This window comes from Brienomyrus brachyistius, chromosome 4 (assembly GCF_023856365.1).
Source record: "Brienomyrus brachyistius isolate T26 chromosome 4, BBRACH_0.4, whole genome shotgun sequence".
Taxonomy (NCBI): Eukaryota; Metazoa; Chordata; class Actinopteri; order Osteoglossiformes; family Mormyridae; genus Brienomyrus; species Brienomyrus brachyistius.
Window position 1 is genome coordinate 9,099,066 of NC_064536.1, and position 25,108 is coordinate 9,124,173.

The 25,108-nt window shown below is 43.6% G+C and overlaps 1 protein-coding gene and 1 long non-coding RNA gene across 20 annotated transcripts in view; one reads left to right on the forward strand and one right to left on the reverse strand.

The window, feature by feature from the left end:
• LOC125740020 (tripartite motif-containing protein 16-like) overlaps positions 1-25,108 on the reverse strand; it is a 411,298-nt gene that overhangs the window by 222,193 nt on the left and 163,997 nt on the right. For 4 of the 17 annotated variants that reach the window (XM_049010668.1, XM_049010693.1, XM_049010678.1 and 1 more), the window contains one exon: positions 845-940. The exons of 6 other annotated variants lie outside the window; for them this stretch is intronic. In XM_049010668.1, the coding sequence (XP_048866625.1) occupies positions 845-940 (96 nt within the window). Of the gene's footprint in view, positions 1-39; positions 274-844; positions 941-8,934; positions 9,538-25,108 lie in introns of those variants that run through there. 7 more of the 17 variants (XM_049010674.1, XM_049010692.1, XM_049010681.1 and 4 more) reach the window with 5 other exon arrangements.
• LOC125740033 (uncharacterized) overlaps positions 1-25,108 on the forward strand; it is a 303,704-nt gene that overhangs the window by 206,416 nt on the left and 72,180 nt on the right. The window lies entirely within an intron of this gene.

The following is a 25,108-nucleotide window of genomic DNA, read 5'->3' on the forward strand; positions in this document are numbered from 1 at the left end:
ACTCTGGTTTTCTTATTGCCAAAGTAGCTGTTCTGTTACCTGGAGGAAATGGATGTGATCCTCTGTGTGTGAAAGCTGCTCCAGCTCAGAGTGTCTCCTCTTCAGTTCATCAATCTCCAGTTTCAGTCTCTCCATGTCTCCTTCAGCCTGACTCACTGCAGCCTTCTCCTGATCTCTGATCAGCTTTGTCACCTCAGACCATCTTCTCTCAATGGAGCTGATAATCTCAGTGAAGATCCTCTTGCTCTCCTTCACTGCTGACTGTGCTGAGGTCTGTTGGTAATACAGGGAGCAGTGGACGGCAAATTACAATTGGCCCCTTTTGAGACTCCAGAGAGCCGCATTGTTCAATAGTGATGTGAGCTGACAGGAGGTATAAAAACAGCACAGGGCTGGGGTTTGGAGCGTCACCATGTTGGATGCCTGAGGTACTGAAACCCAGCCAGCACTGATTGGAAATGATCCCTCATTAAGCTCATACACTGTCAGCTGCAGGGATTTGGCAGAGACTGGTGGCTGTAAGGGGCAGGTTGGTTGTCACCATTAGGTCTCAGTTTAATAGCTGACTTTTTTAGTGTTTATTTGCATTTTGCTGGGTTGTGAAAAGTTGCATTTTTCTCAAATTGGCATTTATGGTATTTTTTAAAATAAATAAGCTACTACTGCTGCAACACTTGGTTAAACTCTGTAATCTAGCAACTTTATTCCACTGACCCAGAATAACCCAGAGCAGCATTAATTTGATTAATCCGCGCAAGTCTGTAAATCTGCAATCTGTTGAATCTGAAAGAAGATTTAATATGATCACAAGCCAGCTGTTATCTTCTCTTCAGTTCATACTCACTGTGAATGAGGCCACAGCCTCTCTCAGCTCCTGCAGCTCCTTCTCTCTCATCTGAATTCTCTGCTGAAATTTCCTCTGTGTTTCACCCATTTGTTTCTACAGATAGGAAAAAAGACGAAAAAACAAGTTTGTTTCATTAGCTGAGATCACATTCATTTATCATCCTGTCCAGGGTGGACCCCAGCCTTGGGCCCTATGCTGCCTGGGAAAGGCTCCAGGCACTCCCCCTGACCCTGACCTGGATTACCGGTTAGGACATGGATGGATGGATGGATGGATGGATAGATGGATGGATGATGTAAATGATTTATTGACTATAGGTAGGATACAATGGACATAGACCCTTTGGTCCTGTTTCCACCTGGTATTAACATGCGTCCTGGGTGATCCAATCACAAGTGGACAGCGCTAATTACCCAGGACGCATTGAAGATGCATTGAGATCCGATCACTCAACCCACATTGGGAGGTGGTCTGGGCTGCATATGGCCACATTCTTATAGCAATGTGAGGCGAATGTGTCCTGGGCTGCATTGCAGGACCGGCTACTCAACTGACATCCTATTTGATCGATGTCAGATCGCATGTCAGTTGAGAATGGGCCACTGTGTAGTAAACGGTATTCTGAACAACAATAATGCAGGGGTGCATGCGCGAGTGCTGACCCGCGGCAGTGACATTGTGTATGTTTGTCTACTTCGTGGCATGATAATTATATTTGACAATACGCTGATTAAGATTGCTATACTTATTTTTTGCCCTTGTAATAGTTTGGGATATTGTAAGCGGACATGGAGGAGAAATGTGTTACTCGAGGCATGGCGATCCGGTATCCAACGCTCGTGTCTATACCAGGGAGGAACTACTGAATCTCCGGTATTCCCTCAAAGGACCTCCGAAATTTCCCCTTAGCCCTCCTGGAATAATCTATCCTCGATGGAGCATTAAGAAGGAGGTGGGATTCGGAACAGGCTTAAACGCCGTGGAAGCCGCTTCCCCCTTCCGACAGTAACTCTTTCCAGCGTGAGCTCACTACTGAACAAAATGCATGAACGTGCTGCACTGATAAAGTACGATAGGGATTTCAGCAAGGCTAACCTGATCTGCTTTACTGAGACATGGTTGAACGAGGATGTCAATAATATCAGTTTAGATGGATATTCTCTAGTTCGCTGTGACCGGGATATAATACAGACGGCAAAGCGAACTGGAGGTGGACTGTGTATGTTCATAAACTCCAGCTGGGCAACAAATATCACGGTACGTGACATCGATTGCACCACTCATTATGAATTAAAGACTGTTTCATTCAGACCGTATTATTTACCTTGTGAGTTTGGTCAGATAACAGTGATCTTGATGTACGTGCTGAGGCCAGACTTTAAACTCGCGGCAGAGAGGATTGCTGCTAAGTATTATAAGGCTCTACATTACTCTGCTGATGATCCCGTCTTCCTACTGGGAGATTTTAACAGATGTGATGTCTCTGCATTGCTGCCTAATTTGGAACAATATGTCACATGTCCGAAAAGAATGAACAGAACTAACTAGTAATAAAAGTATTGATTATTATTATTATTATTAACTATATATTTATGTTACGGGAACGTGGAAGGTCCTTATGCTTCCCGGTCCCGCCCACCTTTGGGACTGTCAGATCACAACGTCATCCACCTTTTACCAAAGTATCGACAATCCTTAAAGAGAACTAAACCAACTGTTTTGCACTGTCAAGCCTGGACAGAAAGCTCGGTGGACATACCGAGGGGCTGTTTTGAGGCAGCGGAATGGGATTTGTTTCTAAGCGATAAGGACTGTCAGAGCAATTATGAACTATTAAATGACACCGTAACTAGCTATATTAATTTTTCTGTGGACTCAGTAATTGGAACAAAAGAAATTAAAATCTACCAAAATAACAAACCATGGGTTAGTAAGAAACTTAAATACCATCTAAATGTGAAGAAAATATCTTTTATGCAGGGTGACTTAGGAAGAATAAAGGAGCTGACAAAGGACACTAGACGATTAATAAAAAAGCCCAATTGAATTATGAAGACAAGGTTGAGGAGAAACTGAAGAGTGGAAAATCATTGGACATAAACAACATCAACTCTCCCACCTGTACTCACAGATTTTGACAAAAAAGGCACAACAGGTCTATCAAGATTTCACTCAGCCACTTCACTGTACCTTCCAATCATCAGGCAGGAGACTTGTAGTCCCATTAGCTAGGAAAAAAGGCTACAAGCGGTCATTTATCCCATCGGCTGTAACCATCCTGAACAAAGACTATTTTTCTTAGATAAATTAATTAGCAGCTAGTTTTATTTTATTGGTATCTTATGTATTTTGTTTTAAATGCATTTATTTATGTTAACTTTCTCGCTTGGAGTAAACTTGACTGATACTTTTAGTTGCATTGACATATGTTCATTGTGTATAGTGTTGCTTGTATTGTGTGTTGAATTCGTCACTGTCAAAGATGAATTTCCATCTGATGTAAATTTGATGGACATTAAAGATGTATTCTATTCTATTCTGTTCCATCTTTTCTCCTGCAATACTGAAAAATTAGAATCTGCTGGGATGTTGGTTTAATATTTAACATCCTCGTGTGTGCCACGCCCCCCTGATTATCCACGTGTGCTTCCTTGATCGTATCCAGCTGTGTCTTTTTATTTGATTTGAACCTGTCTTTTTAAGTCTAAGTCTTGTCTGTGTCCCTGATCTGTCATTGATGTTAGTCGATGTTCGTGCTTCGTTCCCTGATTAAACCTCGAGTTCTGCCCTGTATCCTGCCTGCCTGCCTGTCCGTGCGCTACCCGCTTTTCGGCGAACACAACAATTATTAGTCATTATTGTGTCCAAGGTTCAGTTTAATTGTATGAATACATAATATCAGATTTGGGTGAGGGTATTACCCAATAATCTGTATAATTTTCCCAGTATAGAGACCAAGAAACAAATGATTGATGAGGCTTTGGTCAATATGCACAACCCTTCACCATAGTGGATAACGCTGGATTTAGGGAGTTTGTGGGCATCCTGGATCCAACCTACATTCTCCCATACAGGCAAACATGAAAGGGTTTGGTGACAGAAACATTTAAGATAGAAAAAGAGAAAGCAAAGGAAGAGGTGAGAAAGGCCAAAGCAGTAAGACTAACATCTGACATGTGGACATTCATACATATGGAAGCTTATTTAGCAGTCAAATGCCATTTTATAAATGATAAGACTAAGCTGTCGACCGTATTATTGGGAGCAGGAAAATTCCCATAGTCTCATTCTGCAGAAAACATGGCTGCAGTCGAGGCAGCCTGATGGAGGAGTGGGGAATACAGAATAAAGTCCGATGGCTCACACTGACGCTGCACAAAATGTGATTGTCTGTGTCAGACACACAACCTGCATTGTACATGCACTGAATTTGGCTGTGAAGAAGGACATGGATCAGACACAAGGACCCGATAATATCAGGTCCAAGGTAAGACAGATTCTACGTGACCTACTTCAGAACCAGTAAACTGCTAGAGAAAGGCTTTGTCAAATCCAGCAGCAGATGGGCAGACCCACTCTGAGAATGATTACAGAAGTGGAAACCAGGTGGAATATCACCTATTCAATGCTGCGATGATCACATGATCAAGGAGAGTCGGTTGGAGCTGCATTGGTCACTCTGAAGACAGAGCTCACATAGCATAATGACACTGGCCACACTGCTGGGTCCAAGATATAAACCTGCAGGTTTCTGTAGCCAATCTAATGCTCAGGCTGCTGTACCGAACTAATAAAGAAGCAGATGTGACATATAAGACAATTAACCAATAACAACAGTGCAGGGAAAACAGGCAACAAGTGCAGTGACTTATACTAATGAACACAAGACTAGGAAAACTCCCACAAACACTGAAAGTAAGAAACACACACAAGGAATTCAATACTTAGAAAGTACAGAAACATGTGGAACATAATAAAACAAGGGACAAGCTTCACAAGCAGAACAGAGAACTAACAAACACTGGGAAGAATAGAAAAGCAATAATTAAATGAAAGAGGTGAGGTTGGTTCCTGACCTGCCTCAAACCCATGACCAGCTGGTCCCAGCCTCTATGTCACACACTCATCCCAATGAGCCAAATGCAGCCATGTGGGGAAAAGGAAGAACACACTAGGGCCAAAGACAATGAGAGGACAAAGGGGATGGACAGCGATGGCTGCTGGCCACATGGGGAAGAGACACAAGGACAGGCACTGAGACGAATCTTCATTATTTATGTCAAAGCTGCTCCACGCGTTATTAATATTAGTGAAATGTGCTGGTAAAAATGACATGAAGGTAAAATTAAAGCGTGTAGGTAAGAATGTGTGTTCAGTAGCCTAGCAAATGGATGTGTGAATAGAAACATATAATAACAGTGTCATTGTTTATATAGTTTTATATTGGGCTGTCCGGTGGCTTGAATTCCTGGTTAGATATTCAGTCCCACTCCAACCCTGACTACTTTTACTTCACTTGTTCCAAGTCAGACATATAAATCAGCATATCAGACAAAACAATGAACCTCTTTGTTAATATTTTCATAAATTTTGAGCTTCACTGGTTATCATTAAAAGCCAAAATATTATCCTATGGCAACCAACACAATGCATTAAAGGCTGAGCCCTTTAACCTTGAATAGAAAAGTATTAATCTACGTATTTCTTAGTACTGAAAGACCTTTTTTAACATGTACATTTGTACTGTGTTGATGCAGGTAAGGTAAGGTAAGGTACGGAGGTAAGGAGCACACACTGAGTACAGTGCCTTACTGCACCCACCACACGACGATCCACCTCAGGGATGAGAACCTGAGTGCAGCCGTGCAGTGGGTGACACCTCAGCACCACACCAGTCCTAATGGAACAGTGTGAGTTTTATCCGGTGGCTGCAGTGCCAATCCTGCAAAACACCTCTTGATGCAGTATAAATATGCATATGGATAATGTGAAAAGTTAAACTTTATTGTGAAAATATTATTTTATAATAATGATTGTCTAATGAATATCGCAACATTATTACGAAACTTAATACGATATGTAAATTTAAAAATTATACATGGAAGGCAAGTGTTATTATGAAATATAATACCTTTTATGAAATTATTTAAAAATAAAAGGATACATTATTGAAATATTTATCATTTTATTTATATTTTTTGATATACTTATTTATTTTATTTTGAGTATCATGGTGTTCCGTACAAACATCTTAGGCGGTTTAGTTACCCTAAAATGTGCTAATAGCTTCTGATTTCTTCCTGTCCTTTTAATGTTCAGTAGATTCTGCATATGGACGTTACAGTCGAACCTCGTTACTACGTACAAGACGGGATATCAAAAACATGTACAGAACGTTGTAACCACTTAGTGCAAGATGGATGAAAGAACTCACGAAATATCCATGTAAATGATCAAACTTTAATAGAACAGACCCTTAAATTGACTACAAAACAAACGAACACATTATTACTTGTTAAATAATTCAACAAAGCTCATTTGGATCCTTGAAATTTTCCTTAAATTACTCACGATTACTTAGTGCCGGCCGGCGATAAACGGCAACGAAAATACACAACGGCTGGTCAAAATGGATTTTTAAAATAAACATTCGCATCCAAATTGGCATTTGGCCTGAAAATATTAATGAAATATTGGTCAAATTAATTATTTCTGCTTTCGTTTTGGAGACATTTTGACACGTGCTGAATGACAAGAGGAAAAACGTACGGGGCGCCCTGCAGTTATTACCGGAGTCCGGCCGTGACGGAATAAAGCCAGCATTGCCAAGCAACGCAACAGACAAATGTGCATTGTCGGGCGAAGATCGGGTAGATATAGGTAGATGCAGCGACACAAGTTGTGGTGGGCGGGGAGAGGGCTGCACGTTGTAACGATGGTTAGTTTTCGTATTTTCTCTAGAAATTTGGATGTTGTATCGAAGTTTACGCTGTAAGGGTGTACGCTGTAAACAATGGCTGCTATTGGAATAATACATAGGCTAAAAACGGGAATTAGAAACCTGTACGTTGAAAAAGTGAAAAAGTTGTATCCGGGGTACGTAGTAACGAGGTTCGACTGTATTTACGTGCTTATTTAAGTTACTTTGGAAAGTGAGATCCAGTTACAAACGGATGGTCAAGATGGATGTGGAGACGCATGTTAGAACCGGAGCTTTTGACTGAAGGTGTTTTAATAGTAACAATAATTGATACTTTCACTGATCCATCCATCCATCCGTTTTCCAAACCGCTTATCCTCCTGGGTTGCGGGGGGTCCCGAGCCTATCCCAGAAGCAATGGGCACGAGGCAGGGAACAACCCAGGATGGGGGGCCAGCCCATCGCAGGGCACACTCACATACCAGTCACTCACATATGCACACCTACGGGTAATTTAGCAACTCCAATTAGCCTCAGCATGTTTTTGGATTGTGCGGGGAAACCGGAGTACCCGGAGGAAACCCCACGACAACATGGGGAGAACATGCAAACTCCACACACATGTGACCCAAGCGGAGACTCAAACCCGGGTCCCAGAGGTGTAAGGCAACCGTGCTAACCACTGCACCACCCCACGTTTAAAATTTATGCTTTATAAATTAGGATTTTGCCATCTTTATCATTTGACTCTCTGCCAGCCCCCTCGAGGACGAGCTCCCCCTTTAAGTCTGGCTCCTCCCAAGGTCTCTTCCTATGTTTCTCCTTGCCACTGTCACCTCTGACTGTCTCTCTGGGGACTTTGAGCAGAGATAATTTAAAGCGCTTTGAGACAGTGTAATGTTGTGAAAATACACTATAAAACTACAAATTTATTCTTTTTTCTTTAAACAGTTTTTTAAACTCCCCCCCCCACAACTGGCACTCTGTAGGTGAGAGCCAGCTGGCTGCAAAGGGCAGCCACCTATAGTAGGACCCGGAGAGCTGGGGGCTAAGGGCCTTGCTCAGGGACCCCCAGATGTACCAAGGCCAGGCTTGAACTGACAATCTTCTGATCATAGGCAGAGAGGCTTAGCCCACTCAGCCACAGGCTGCCCCAGAACTATCACACTCTGGGGGTTTCATGTTTACTGCACCATTCTCAGTAAACTCTACACACTGGAGTGTGTGAAATTAAAATCCCAGGACGGAGGCTGTTTCTGAGGTGATGGAGCCGCTACTCTTATGCTGAGCTCCATTTACCCCGGAGGTCGGAACTCGGAGCTGGGAATGACGTCACAGACGAGTTAAACACGTTCCAGTGCAGCCAGTCGGAGAGCAATTTAGCAAAACCAGGGACCAGTTTCAAAAAGCAAGATTTCTTGTTTAGCCAGATTACTTGTTGGATTTAATGTGTCCCAGTTTAAATGGCCTTTTTCTTCATTGACTTATATTTAGCCCGACAAGCTGTCTGGCTAAGCAAGAAATCCTACTGGCTGAAATGGGCCCCATTTCCAGCCTGGCTAATTGTTAGCCATTGTTAGCAATATCAGTTGGTAACAACACATTCCATGATATTTTGCACCCAAAAACACCATACAGTAGCAACACCTCCACAGATAGCAGCTATACAGTACTGTGTGTATGACTGATTTAATGAGCTAAAAATAAGACATAAGTGCTAATAAACAGTATAAAAGTACAGCTTTAGCTTCTGCTGATAAAGGGCACGGCCATCTTGAATTCTGAGGTCAGGGTTCTGTAGATTCCTCTGACTTCAGTGGCCTGTACTACTGTGGCCCTAGTGAGGTCTTCTGTACTATGAAGGGTTACTGGCTTGTCGGGGTAACTTGTCGGATTTAAGGTACCACAGTTTAAATTGACTTCATATTCGTTCACCTATATTTTTCCCAGACTACCTTAAATCCGACAAGCTAGTAACCCCGCTAGTAAGACCGGATAAGCAGGTCATGACAACTTTACCGAACCAGACTTGTTCTGAGTGTTTCGTAGCAATTACACTAACATGTGTTAAGACAAAATCCATTTATTTAAAACTAACTTTTAGATAATAACAATAATTGATACTTTCACTGATCCCTTTGGGGAAATTCTTTTAAATTAGCCTTACCTGTATCTCCGCCCTTCCTGTAGCAGCTGAGACTGTATCATGGCCTCTGTGTTCATACATCGAACAGAGATAACAGATACACTGCTGGTGGGTACGGCAGTAGATCTCCAGGGGTTTGTCATGCTGGGAACAGACCTTGTCCTTCAGATGGCCGATGGCATCAATGAGCTTGTGCTGTTTTGCATGGTGGAGTTTATTGTGAAGCTGCAGGTCAGTTTCACAGTAGGAGGCCAGACACACCAGGCAGGACTTGACAGCTTTGTGTTTTCTCCCAGTACAGACATCACACTCCACATCTCCAGGTCCAGCATACTGGTCAGCAGGAGTAGCTGCTTGTAGTCCAGTCTTCTTCAGTTTCTCCACCACTTCAGCCAGCATGGTGTTTCTGCCCAGAACAGGTCTGGGTATGAAGGTCTGTCTGCACTGGGGGCAGCTGTAAACTCCAACATGATCCTCCTGATCCCAGCATCTCTTAATGCAGCTCATACAGTAACTGTGTCCACACGGAATAGCCACTGGATCCTTTAGTAGATCCAGACAGACTGCACAACGGAACTCGTTTACATCCACTGCAACTCTGGCTTCTGCCATTTTACCACGAACACTGATAGGATTCAGTTTCATTTTCTCTCACAGTCGTCTGTGTGTGACAGTGGGAGGAACTTTCTGCTTATCAGGCTTCAGCAGGTGTGGTTTTGGACTGAGGCCAGACTGAGAAGAGCAGACTGGGCAAACAGTGGAGCTGGAGTTTATGAACAAAATAGTACATTATATAAACTGTACCCAAAGCGAACATTTATTTATCTTTTATGAGAATAACAGCTACTAACATTGTTTTTCTGTATACAAACTATAATCCTACTCTTTGATTTTGTACAGTAGATAGAAATTATGTATAAAGGTATAAGAGAGTAGATCTACTGAGAATGAATTTCTGTGTCTGTTTAGAAACATTTTTGGGATCATATGGTTTCAGGTGAAACATGCAGGGATGTGCAGTTATAGACAGACTGTGTCTATAACAAAATTAGACAGAACAAGCTTTGACAAGTGCTGTCAATCCACAGATTTGATTTTTACATTATTCTATATATAATATTCATGAAAATAAAGTGTGTAGCACATATATGTCATTTCTTCCTTTTCTTTCTGTGTGTTTGTGCTAGGAGTGTATTTGTGTCAGGAAGGAGAGTCAGGTGACCAGGTTCAGAGTGAAAATTTTTATCATCCAAAATAATTCCATACTCTAATAATGAAAATTTATTCTAGATATTCATTGAACACTAGTCTCATATTTAAGCCAAAAGTTAATAGACCAGCTTCAGCCATCCCCACTAACAGAAAGATCATATATCAAAAAAGTATCCAACCTATGGGGCGCCGTTTGTAAAGGTAGCAAACATTTATGTACTTGCCACTTTTTCAACATTTAGTGCAATTTTCTGACATTTAGCTAGAAGTCAATGGTGTTGTGGATCATTAGGTTTTTTTGCTGTGTAAATTATGTTCAAAATTGTTCATCATATGTAAATATAAATATAGGGGCGGCATGGTGGTGCAGTGGTTAGCACTGTTGCCTCACACCTCTGGGACCCGGGTTCGAGTCTCCACGTGGGTCACATGTGTGTGGAGTTTGCATGTTCTCCGCATGTCGTCGTGGGGTTTCCTCCGGGTACTCCGGTTTCCCCCCACAGTCCAAAAACATGCTGAGGCTAATTGGACTTGCTAAATTGCCCATAGGTGTGCATGTGTGAGTGAATGGTGTGTGTGTGTGTGCCCTGCGATGGGCTGGCCCCCCATCCTGGGTTGTTCCCTGCCTCGTGCCCATTGCTTCCGGGATAGGCTCCGGACCCCCCGCGACCCATTAGGATAAGCGGTTTGGAAAATGGATGGATGGAAATATAAATATAAATGTTAAATATAAAATTTAAATGTACATTCAGAGCTTCCTGATGTCACAGTGGAAGGTGTACATGATGTTGCTCCCGGCTGTGTAGCAAAACCATGTACCGCAGCGCGAACACCTGCCAAAACTGCACATTCTATGGCCTCTAAGTGAGCAGAATTCGCCATATTGTCCCGCATCAGCCGTAACCTGCGCTCTCGTTGGTACCACCCATTTTATTCAAATGGGCGTGGCTAATTTGCATACGTTCTCAACATTTAGATTTAACATTTAGATTTAACATTTATATTTAACTTTTATATTTAACATTTATATTTACATTTACGGGGCGGCATGGTGGTGCAGTGGTTAGCACTGTTGCCTCACACCTCTGGGACCTGGGTTCGAGTCTCCGCCTGGGTCACATGTGTGTGGAGTTTGCATGTTCTCCCCATGTCGTCGTGGGGTTTCCTCCGGGTACTCCGGTTTCCCCCCACAGTCCAAAAACATGCTGAGGCTAAATTGCCTATAGGTGTGCATGTGTGAGTGAATGGTGTGCCCTGCGATGGGCTGGCCCCCCATCCTGGGTTGTTCCCTGCCTCGTGCCCATTGCTTCCGGGATAGGCTCCGGACCCCCAGCGACCCAATAGGATAAGCGGTTTGGAAAATGGATGGATGGATGGATTTATATATAGACAAACCTTTTATATTTACATATGATAAACAATTTTGAACATAATTTACACAGCAAAAAAACCTGATGATCCACAACACCATTGACTTCTAGCTAAATGTCAGAAAATTGCACTAAATGTTGAAAAAGTGGCGAGTACAAAAATGTTTGCTAACTTTACAAACGGCGCCCCATACCAACTAATTTCAATAACCGCTTATCCAGTACAGGGTTATGGGACACACACATCACAGGAAGCACAGGGCACAAGGCAGAGACACCCTGGATGGGATGCCAGTCCATCACAGGGCAAACACTCACTCACATGCTGAGGACAATTTAGTGACACTAATTCACCAAACTGCATGATCTTGGAAAGCAGGAAGAAACCTGAGGAAACCCACAGGAACACGGGGAGAACATGCAAGCTGTACATGCAGAACCAGGAGTGGGAACCACACCCACAAGCCTGGAGGCGTGAAGTGAGAGCAGCTGGTCTGAAGTCCTGAAGGGAGCTGGAGCGCCCTTTCTTTGGAACAGTGTGGAGCCGTCCTGCATTACTGCTTATCCTGTACAGGGGGGTGGGGAGCCTGCAGCCTGTCCCAGGTGGCACAGGGCAGGGGACACGATGGACAGGATACTAGTTTATAGCAGAGCACAAACTCACACATACAGACTCACACTAAGGGCAGCTTAGAGATCCCAATCAGCTGATCGCAGTTTCATGTTCTCCAAAGTAAGAGGAGAAAGCCCACATTGGAAGAACATGCAGACTTCACACATGCAGCAGGAGGGACAGGAAACAAGCCCAGAGACAGAGGTTACACCCAGAGACCCCACACCCCCCCCCCCCCACAATCACACATACTGTTAGGATTTATTTGAAAGTTACATTATAATACTACAAAATTATGACTGACTATGAACTTCATATTCCAGAACTGTGTTGGAATCTATGCTGACCTTAAGAATGTTACCGTACAGGATTTACCTGTTTCTGTGACCTGTACCTAGAGTAAGAAGGTGTGATCTCTGTTCCTTCAAAGCAGACAAACTCACTCACATATGATTACAGTTCTAGTATTTAGCAGATACTGTTACCGAAAGTGGTGAACAAGTGAGGCAAACATGACAATGCAAACATGCCGCTGTCAAGGTGCTGCCTGGGCACTAGTGCAGCTAGGCTGGTATTTCTGGGCTCCACAGACAAATCACTGGCGGTTGGTGTCGTTCTCACCGGGATGAAAGACTCGTGCAGCAGGTATTTGTCAGACAACAAACAGGGACTTACTGGGATCAGGATGGGAGGCTATGGAACCGGCAACACATAAGGCACAACATCAGTGATCAAACTGGGGAACACAGGACCAGGAAGCACTTAAATACAGGACTAATGATGGAAGACTGGAGCCAGCCGGGAGTGTTTAACACGAGGGCTGGAACGAGACGTGAGACCAACAAGCAGCAAACATGGCCTGTTAGAGCCACGTCAGGGAGGAGGCGGGACATTTAATTACATTTTTATATAGCGCCTCACAGAGTCGTCCCAAGGCACTTTACATAGATGTGTTGTGATACATTACAACATCATTAAAGAGAGTAATACACAAGGGGAAGAAGGAAAGAAAGATATTAAATAAAAAGCCAGATGACAACGGAGGAGAGGAACCAAAAAACCCCAAGTAAGGAGAAAAAAAGACCTCTGGGGGTCCATGGACAACTGGCTGCCCAACCCCCCCGGGCAGACTAATATTACTGAGAACAGAAAAGAGTGGAGCTGCTTGCTAAAGGCCAGGTGTGAGGTGTGATTAAAGTCTGTCAATAAGCCTGTTCTCCACGCTGGCCTGTGTAGGGTGGCACTGAAGGCTGCATCCAGGATGACACAGTTAGCAGGTCCCATTCGCAGTGTCACCCCTCTATGGGACAGAACCAGGACTCCAGCTCAGATGGTGCCCCCCCCCCCAGGCAGCACCTGGAAATGTGGGGAGGCAGACAGCATGGATGGTCAGAACATGCGTTGACACATAAATGGACAAGCATAGTGGATAAAAATGGCATAGCTTAATGTGACAGTACCCCCCCCCCCCCCCCCACCCCACCAAAAGCATGCGCTCTGGCCATGAAGTCCAAAGGGGTTAGACAACAGGGATGGAACCAGACTGGACTCTGGACTAGACAGGGGACGACAGAACAGATGGTAGAAAGGACAAGGCCAGACAAGACTAGACAGAACACTAGACAGACAGCAACACCAGACATAAGAGCAGTTGCAGAACATCACTAAGGACATGGAGCGGATAAAGGAAAAGCTAGGAACCACAGAAACAGCAGTCCTGTCAGACCCCAAAACAGGACGGACAGGTGGAGGGTCAACAAGAACAGGGACACAGGATGCAGAAGACAAGGAGAGATACAGGCGGGACAGAGCAACAAGACAAACACTGAGGCACAAAATGGAATAACATGGGGCATCCGGGGAAGCCAGGCGAAGATTCGGGGCTGGGGACCCTCCTAGGCCCCTTTCCAGCTGAGGCTGAACTCTGCCGAATCACAGGACCAGAGGGTCTGGGAGGGCCAGCAGGGCAGGAGGACATGAGGGGTTGGGGGGCGATGAGAGAACCGCAGAGCAGTAGGGCAGCAAGGAGACAACAGGACAGGAACAGGAAGATGGCAAGGGACATACAGGGCAAGAGCAGAGACTGGCAAACCCTCTCTGGGAGATAGACATTCAGCCTGCCGCTTTCTTGGGCTCCTGTTGATACTGGTGACCACCCCAGAAACTGGGACCAGAGTAACCGGAGTCTGGGATGAAGGAGGGACCCACGTATCAGGACCCAGGGCACTCCAGCAGGACAACCTCTGGATCCATCTTCTCTGGGCTGGTGGCAGCCTGCAGGCATGTGCCGGTGGGACGTCAGGATAGAAAGTGGGCACCAGCAGACCGGCCGGAGATGAGGTGGGCACCGGCTGGACGTCTGGGGACATTGAGGTGGGTGCTGGCCAGGCATCAGGGGACAGAGAGGTGGATGCTGGCCGGACATTATGGAGCAGTGTGGCAGGTGTCGGCTGGTTACCAGGGAACCGTGTCAGATTCTATGAGAAGCCTAGAAGCAACCAAGCCTCACCTGTGTTGGACACTGTGGGTGCGGCCTGAGCGGCCCTCTCTGGGCCGGAGCCTTAAGTGTGGATGTAACGACTGCAACGGCTGGCTCTCCTGGGCCAGATACTGTAGATGCAGTGTCTTTCAATCACGAGTGCGCTTCCTTAACCATTAAGTCACCACTGCTCACTACTATGTGTACTACTAAAAGAGGCAGTAGGGTTTTGTCCAGCCAGCTGACAAAACGTTTCCACATTTAAATGGAACGAAGGACGGTAGGAAACATCTGTATTGTGTGCAGACTTCCTATAAAACCATGTTGAAGCAAAGTCCGACCTCTACTGTGGTCCAGCACTCTGACAACCATAGAACTAGGAGTGAAGCCTGTTCTTCTGTGCTGGAGAGCTTTGGGGAGCATGTTTTGGCGAACAGGGAGATCACAGTAAATCCCAGAGAAGCATCATGTTGTCAGACTTCAAGTGACAATGAGGACGCAGGTCGCCCTACGGCAAACAACATGGAGTCGGCGGGCTCCTTTTCTCCAGAGCACCCCACCTCTGCGGGGTTCAGCACACTCACTCCATTCCAGAGGGCCCTGAGGATCTCCGCTATAGCTGTCACACCCTCCACTTGGGAGTCCGGGGAGAGGGCGGCTATGGCCTCTATCAGAGATGGGCCATTCTCTCTGGGGAAAGATGTACTGCGGCCTGAACCAGCGACATTAGGTATGCTTGACACAAGCAGCAGTGATTGGCTGTAGGGACCTGGGGAATCCACTGGGGCTCGTCGAGTTCCATCATTCTGTCGGGTGCCAGGATGAACGACTCTGGGAGCAGGTGATGTCAGACAATAAACCGGGATTTACTGGGATCAAGATGGGAGGCTAGGGAACGGGCAACATGGAGGGCACCACATCAATGGGGAACACAGGGCCAGGAAGCACTTATACAGGAATAACAAGGGAACAGACTGGAAGTAGCTGGGAGTGTTTAACATGAGGGATGGAACGAGACGTGAGACCAACGAGCAGCAGGCATGGCTTATTAGAGCCACGTCAGGGAGGTGGCAGGACATGACGTTTGGGGCTATGGTTAGGGTTAGGATTAGGGTTAGGGTTAGGATTAGGTTTAGGGTAAAATGTTTGTGGCAGAGAGCGGTCAGTAGCACAAGGACACGATTACGCCACCTGGGTAATTTCACCACAGGAAAAATTACTCTAAAATTAAAAGCACACAAGTTCATTTACCGAATGGAGCTGGAGACGTGTTTGTACTATTAACAGGTTGTTGAAAATATAAAACAAAGAAACAAGACAAGCGCTTTAGCATCAACAACCTTAAAAAATAAACCAGCAACCAGCCTTTGGCCACCGGCTGACTAAACCCAAGCAAGAGACAGGTGTCCGGGGAAGTTGATCAAAAGGGGGAATAGAGTCCCCTAAACTAACACACACACACACACACACACACACACACACACCTGTGCTCCACCACACTGATCCCCACACAAATATACTGCACACGGTGAAAGTGTGAACACCACCACCCCAGACCAACCAAATCTTAGTCAGCCAGATCAATCGAGGCAGCCTCTGGTATACAAACAAACGGAGAAGAAAAAGAAAATACCTCAATCTGACCAAGAATCTGAGTGTTGAAAACTATGAAGAGTGCAAACAATGAGTAGCAGAATACAGGCTGTCCCTCTGTATCAGTCCCAAACAGAAAGAAAGGGCGGCCTAAAGTCTGTTAAGTCACAAAACTAGGGAATGAAACAGCTCCAAATGCTGGAAAAGGTGCGGCGATCCTTAGCGCGTTCCAGGGCTCCCAGCGCATCGCCGATGTCCCACTGAGGATCAGGAGCTTCAAGCCGCAGTTGTTGGGCGACATCGGACCGACCGAGGACAAGACAAGACTGACGGAAAAGAAAAACTGACGTAGGAAACACAGCAGCCACAGTGCAGGTTCAAACTATTTTATGTTTCCTGCAACGGAACAAACACAATGAATCGCTAAAAAGTAAATAAATAAACAATTTGGTTTAGAAAAAAGGTGTCTGACAAACCTGCTTGAAGAGGCATAAACTGAAGCTGACGAGCAACTGAAACTGTAATCCTGGCAACAACCGTAACTACAATTAAAACACATTAAGTAAAGCAACTGACAAGTAGCTATAGGCCTAGTCACCGGAATAACTTGCAACTACTGGAGCTGCAACACAGACACCAGAGAAACACTGCAATATAAAATATTACCATTAGCCATTTAAATCAAGCAGAGGATTAATGCTAATTAAAACAGCAAAACCTCCCACCAAGACACAGAATAAGTGTGAACCTCAGCCAGCATGCCAGCGTACCACGGCAGACCACTGCGGTGCGGAAGGGGAGTTACCGGACCGGGAAACGCCAATGACGCCTCCACACAATAGGGGTCCCCACACACACTTACCGGAAATAATCAACAAGTCCTACCCGCAAAATTTCACACTGCTACAGTTGGATGGCCCTGGGATTTTTATCCAGAACCCCAAGGCTCAATGGAAGTACCGCGAGATTCTTAAACCCTTACCTGAGGGAGGAGGCTTCCAGCGTAAGGAGAGGTTCAGCAGAATCCCCGGGCTGGATGGACATCGTTCATCCTTTACCTGGGGAATGAGGCTCCTAAGTCATGGTGACTTACCCAAGCCCTGGTGCTGGATCATCATTAAATGCTTACATGGGGAAAGAGAGACCTTATCCTTGGCCTCCAAGCCTGGAAGTACCCTGAGCTCTAGACCCAAGCTTAACCCTAACCCATAAGCATAGGTTCGCAGTATGAACAGATCTCACCTGATACCAGAAAACCATACATGTTCTTAATCTGAAAATCAGTTCATCGTTTTCCCAGAAGGTGGCAGCACATCAACACTGCAAGCTTGGCACATCCCTTTGGATACAATGAGCTATCCTTATATTTTGAAATTTTTTAAAACTTATTTAAATCAGTAAAACAAATTACTTCCAAAAAGGATAGAATCATGCCTACCCAATACCCCTTGGCACCATGTTAGTGTGAATGGAGTTTTCACTCCAGCCCTGAGGTATTCAGAGCAGACACAATAGATTGTGAACCCATGTGTGATTTACAGTGAAAGGTGACTGAACACAACGCACAGCCTCTGTTATAACTCCACTGTTCACCATGGTTCAGCACCATCTATATTTCTATTATTTTACAAGGTATTTTACTTGTGGTTTTACACTTAACATGGTATCGACAGGCTTGCTCCAAAGAGATCTCATTGTATTTACACAGTGACAGTAACGCTGCCTTATTTTGCGAGAGGAAGTAGCATATGGGTGCGCTGCTAACGTTAGCATTAGCAAACCTAGCTGCCTATCAGTGTTGGTAGTAACTCGTCAGTGTAATTCCACTACTTTTGCTTGCACCATGTATTTCAACATCGACGCGATGTTAATGTGATCACTATGCAACCTTTAGCCCACTGTTATTTTCCTTGATTATGTTATTATACACGGCAGGTCAGGCAGAGGGAGCAGACGCTGATGCAGCGCGTTGCCGCACCAACCACACGTCCAAACTGCTGGAAATTCCGGCCGGCGACCCCCCAGGCAGACACACGGTCGAATCCCACCCTTATTATAATTACTTTTATATGCAGTAATTGGTAATTAGTAATTTTCAGTAGCTTGCACAAGGCTGCTGACTAGCAACGTCATTCGTTGGCTGAATCCCAAATAGCTGTAGTGCTACGATGCTGGATTGTTACAGGGAAAGTGATAAATGCAGACCCCTTTATTCTGATTGCGTTAAAAATCGAATGTTTTACCTCAGATTTCATCCATTTGGTAGTGTGCTCTTTATAATATGCTATGTTTTCCTAAAAGAAGATTTTCTAAAAAAAGAATGGCAAAATAGAGCAGCGCATTGAATTGTAATGCCTGTATCTTGAAACGTAGTGTGTTGTCAGACTCTCCCATACACAGCTCTATGGTCCATACAGAGGAGATGAGGAACATGCAGTCTGCTAAGTCAGGAAGTTACCTTTTGTTAGGTGGCTACGTTTACATGCCTTAACGCAATTAAGATGTTTTCATGTAAACAGATTAATCGGCGAGCTCATTTATGAAGGCTTCGTGTGACTGAAAAAGACGAGAAGCATTCATACATACATTTATAGGAAGATTTTGGGATTTACAAAGAAAAACGTTTTGTGAAAAAGACACAAATATTGTGAACGAGGTTGAGAGATGCTGTTTCGACAGAATCCTGTAGAGGGCACTGTGTATGCTAAATCGAAGGCTCCAGGAATGTATTCTGCATTTATAAGCATAAGCAATAATAATTCAAATATTTGTGGGCACATGGCAATTGGCTCTGAGATTAAAGTTATTTAAAATGAATTTGTTTAAATTTGTGGGCCGGCATGGTGGTACAGTGGTTAGCACTGTTGCCTCACACCTCTGGGACCCAGGTTCGAGTCTCCGCCTGGGTTACATGTGTGTGGCGTTTGCATGTTCTCCCCATGTCGTCGTAGGGTTTCCTCCGGGTACGCCGGTTTCCCCCCACAGTCCAAAAACATGCTGAGGCTAATTGGAGTTGCTAAAAAATTGCCTGTAGGTGTGAATGGTGTGTGAGTGTGCCCTGCGATGGGCTGGCCCCCCATCCTGGGTTGTTCCCTGCCTCGTGCCCATTGCTTCCGGGATAGGCTCCGGACCCCCCGCGACCCAGTAGGATTAGCGGTTTGGAAAATGGATGTATGATAGAATGATTAAGCTATAGCACATTTCAAATAATATTTCATTTGTAACACATTTGTTCTCCAAACTTCTACATTTTTAACCTTTGGCCACAAGATCTTCTTCTTCCTGCCAGTATCTTTTCTTTCCTTTGATCCTCGGTTGTTGGAATCTGCTCTGCTGCTTGGAAGTTCTCTGGGGAGTTAGTGTTGGGGGGTTCTGGTGGAATGTGACCGTCGGCAGCCATGGGCTGGATAGCGCTGTGGTGCTCAGCCTGGCTCTGTGCCCTTCTAGGGGCTCTGTGTCCTTTGTTTGCACAAACATTTTGCACACATGACATTACCATGCATACAGTATTTCTCGTATTTTACAAAATACAAAAACACTGATCAAAGTCTGTAGAAAAAAACATTTTATTTCATGAAGTCAAATATGAATCATAAAATACAATTAAAATACTTTTTTTGAATACATGCCTCAGAAATTGCACATACCTGATTGTGCGTTACCTTCATGCTGCCTTGAAATTTTTGATTTCTTCACTGTAGCCCTATGTTATACAATCTTATCTTAACCTTATGTTAACTGATCCTATTTTTATTTCTTAAATATTCCCTCCACCACCCCCCCTCTAAGGAGGACTGCTTTATTTACAATTAATCTAATCCTATGTTATACAATCTTATCTTAACCTTATGTTAACTAATCCTATTTTTATTTCTTAAATATTCCCTCCACCACCCCCCCTCTAAGGAGGACTGCTTTATTTACAATTAATCTAATCCTATATTATACAATCTTAAGCTTACCGTAACCTATCCTATCTTTATTTTATTCTATGTTATCTTATCCTATGTTTCTTATCTTATGCTATGCAATCCTATCTTATATAATCTTATCCTAAACTTATGGTAATTTATCATGTCTTTGTAAAACATAAAATGGCATACAAGTTAAGACTATCTTAACTTGTCCTATCTTAATCTTATTCTATGTTCAACAGTCTTATCTTAACTTGTCCTATCTTAATCTTATTCTATACAATATTAACCTTATCCTATCTTAATCTTATCCTATAGTACCTTATGCTATAGAACTACATCGTAACATATCCTAATTTTATCTTATCCTATTACGTATGACAACTCTCATGTAATTATGTGCTGAATCTACAGGGAAATGTAGCTATGTGCATCTGACTGATAGCCCATCTCCACACCCATCTCCTGAGCCCTGGGCATGGTACTTAGCTGGTCCAGTGCATCAATAGGAAAGATGAACTCATCTTCATCAATCCTACGCCTCTTGGTTGAATGAGTACCCTCATTATCCTCATTCTTCCCTTCTTTTGCTAAGTTAATTTCATTTAAATGTCTATTCCAAAACTCCTGACACCAGTACTCAGTAAAGCACTTGGCGTCATAGGTCATTTTAGAGTACTTGGTTACATAAAAGTTATACAACCAATTGAATTTTTCCAGGTGAGATGAGGCGGCTGCAGCCTGTGCTGGAGCCTGATGCAGAGGGGTCAGATGAACCATGCCTGGAGCTGAAAATGGATGTGGAGCTGGGCTTACAGGTGTAAATAAGTGTGGTGATAAAAGAGAAGAGCCCATAAAAAGAGATGGGGATGAAACAAAAGGGGAGGGGACTGAAGACGGAAATAAAAATGAAGAGGAGGAGAAGGTTGGTGAGCTGGGCTCAGGCTCTAACCCCTTCTGTTGGTCATACCTCCTTCTTCGCCCTGACCGGCCTCCCGCCGTATTTCTATGGCGGCCTGTGCCCTGCTGACCCCTGCTGGTTGCCACCGGGATGGCAGCAGATCCAGGGGAGACAGACTTGGTCAGGGAGCTGGCTGCCGGCAGCCCGGTGCGGCACTTCTTCCGACGGCCAGCATCACTGGAACTGGTTTGTCCTTTGGGATTATAAAGACAGGGGACAGCATATTTAATTAAAATGAATCCTTATGTCACTGTACAACAACACTACATCACAATCATCACAGATATCACACTTGGCAGTCGGTATTGCACACTGAGAAAAATTCTGCCGTCTTTATTGGATACAGGAAACACACGCTTGGGAAACTTATGCGCTGGTCTTGACTTGGGCCGTCTGCGTTTCAGCAGGGGAACCTGACCTATAAAAATAAGCCAGTATATGCAGTTTCCCTGATACGCAGAACAATAGCGAAAAACAACACTGGAAAGGTTCATGCGCATGAAATATAGCAGCCCACTCAATCCAAATGCTGGCATCAACAACTGATTATTAAGTCAAATCTTTTACATATCTTACACTTTCCATAAGTTGCATTATTTACTCACTCTCAAGGTACCGAAACTAAGATTTCTGCTTTTCATGATTACTACCGCGTTTCCCCGAAAATAAGCCCTAGCATGATTTTTTCAGGATGCTCGTAATATAAGCCCTACTCCAAAAATACGCCCTAGTAACTGTCCCATGGATTGTACGGTAACTAGAATGAGATGCGGTTATACTACGAGAAGGCTACATGGACAAGAGGCGCTCATTTAAGGACAGAGCTATTGCTAAACATGAGAGATTGGGGCCACTGGTTCTACAGGAAACTGAGTTGCGAGATATTCAGGACGGAATTTGGAGCTTGGAAATTTACGATGATGTTCCAGAAGATGACATGACGACTATATATGAATAAACATATACAGTATATAGCAGAATTTTGTTCATGAATAAATTTACCGTCAAATTGTTTACATGGAAAGATACTGTTCGAAGATGACATGATGTCTGTGTTTGAATAAATGTGGATTTTTGTTCATGAATACCGGTAAATATACTGTAGTATGTTATACTTGGGAAAATACGACCTTAATATAAGCCCTAACGCGTCATTTGGAGCAAAAATAAATACAAGACTGTCTTATTTTCGGGGAAACACCGTATATTAGGACATATTCAGCTGTTACTTTACCACTTCATGATGATTTTCTCTGATGTTTAAACACAGCACAGCCACAGATTTTACTGATTTCATTATATAATACAGTAGACATGCAGAAAGACTCCCCGTATATTAAAGCTAAAGCTGAACTACTTTATTATTTAGACATGTACTTCTAAAACAAGATAATAGAACAGAAGATTCAAGAAGACTAGTCAAGCATATTCTGACTTTAACTCTTTAAGTGCTGAGTTAGTCTGGGCATCATTTTGCCGTCCTTACCTCGGCCAACTGGACCGGGGATGTATTCCGGGGCGATCCGCACACTGACTGCACCATTCGGCAGCAGCCAGTCAATCCTCTGGAGATTCACGGTGGTTTTCACGATGGACATCTTTCGCGTCTTCTCTCTTGCTGATAAACTGCAAGTCTGAGCTGCTTTAAATGTTCAAATGAAAACTCTAAACGGAATTAGAATTGTTATGATTCGGTTGCTAAGCTACGGTGGCCGATTGGTGTCAACGCGCTGCAAAGTCTTCAAACGCTTAATCAAATGACAAAACATACGATCTTCATTTACAAAAGCGCAGAAACGTAGAAGTACCACAAATTTAGAAGACAAGTTTAAAAACATATAAGCGCTGAAAATCCGCTCACAACACAGTTGTGAAGTTTCTGGGTGACAAAGAAACAAGACGGACCAATTATGGCTGGACTGTATATCGAAAGTTTACGAAATATCGATATAGAATATCGATATATCAGGATATAGAATGACACACTACATTATTTCAATCAATCAATCAATCATTCGGTCGCCATTAAAGATTTATAATAATATTCCTTCCTTGTTATAAGTAACGCGAGAGTTGCGGTCTTGAAGTTGCACAGACTCCCAGAATTCATAGCAATAATTACGCGACCCATTCAATTAGTGGGTTTTTTGATAGTGGGGAATGGGGAGGAACCATTGGGTGCGTTCGACTTGGGCTTGGGTCTGTCTGCAGCTGACGTGAGGGGGAGCGCCATCTGCCGACGGCTGCAAGAGTGGAATATAAACTGACAGCAGCCAAACTAGACAACTTCTACTCCTCGTAGTGCGAGACCTGACTGAGATGGCCGCACTGCCAGAAGGGTGTAGATACATCTATACAAATATCACCTGCATGCACATTACTTCTTTTATAATAACCAACTCAAAGTTTCTATTGTCATGCACAGAGTACAATGCAATTCTTACTTGAATGCCTTCTTCACAGACTAGACGATTAAACACATAAAGCAGAGCAACATTACAGTAACTAACAATAAATAAACGATTAACTTACGTGTACTATTAGAGCATTTATTTAAACTTTACTTCTTTACAGACTTTTCGGGAGAAATAGCAGATGACGCATCGGAACTTCCAGGGATACAAACGTCATGCGTGTGACTAAAATTGTTCAGCCAATAAGGGCAAAGTTGTGTCGTCACGGAGGCGGTTCCAGTTTGTTATTATTGTTATTGAAGCTTTAAATTACAACAGAAGTAATAGCTGACCAGTGACCATTAAGATTAACAAAACAAACAAGAACATTTACAAGACATTTACTAAATAAGCCAGGGGCACATAGTAGCAGCATTTACAGTTATGCCGGCTAAAAGGTGCTGCACGATCTTCCTTGCTCTCTGCACGTGCTGCACGATCTGTCACGATCGTCTTGCTCTTGTAGGTTTTTGTACCATGTGACTTGGTGACGTGTGGTGACGTTTTGCAGCGCCGGCTTTATGTCGGACAAAAGAAATCTAACCGTGATGCAGTAATTCTAGAGGCAGCAAAGCAGACTAACCAAAGATCTCATAGTAAACAAAGGAATGTGATACTACAGTTAAGTCTTGGAACAAAGCTTTTACAATGTTAAAAAGTACTCACAACTTTCAGAATTTGATTGAGTACAAAAAGTTGCAGGCTAACGTCAGGAGGGTAGTTAAATGAGCAAAGAGGGAGTTTTGGAGGTCCTTCTGTAATTCAGTAGGACGGGAAACTGACATTCGTAAAGTCTGGGGAATGATAAAAAAGATGCATGAGATTAAAAGGGAGTATGGGTATTCAGTTCTAAATGATAATAACACAATAACAGTTACAGATGGGGAAAAAGGCAAAATGTTAGTTTTGTGGTTTTTCATTCCCTGCTAAATCAGAAGTCAGAAGCCGCTGGTGTAGATCCAAATTCAGTCTTTATTGCAACAATTAAGTTACAACCAAGGCCGGACACGTAAAGTGTGTCCAGTACTGTTTTACACCAATTTTTATACAAGTTCTTATCATTTAACAATATCTCGTCACTTAAGCATCATCATTCCTTCAATCATTCACAATCATTGTTTTTAACCTCAATCCACACCACTAGGTGATAAGTTTCTTTTGTCCATCATTTCTTTTACTGTTTGGTCCCTCAGCCGAACATAATGGTGGTGCGACCATCTCCACTTGGTTTTTAAAAAATGCTCAGCCGTGAACTTTTGGTGAACTCGGGCGAATCCCTTCCTTCAGTAGCAAACCTTGGCAGCTTCAGCCTGTTGCACATTGTCTAATTAGAGGGTTGATAATATATTTGTCTTTCAACATAATGATAAGGCATAACACTAATAAAGCTGGATATTCATGCATTCAGGGCTAGCATAAAGTAGCTAACAGAGAGTTTGAGGCTAATACAAGGTGCAAATACATACTCAATTGATTACATTGTGTTGATTACATTATAATGATTACATTGTAATGATTACATCATGGGTATTTGGCATGCTTTTTAATAATACCATAATGATTATATTCTACATTGTATAGTGCTAAATAATATCCCATA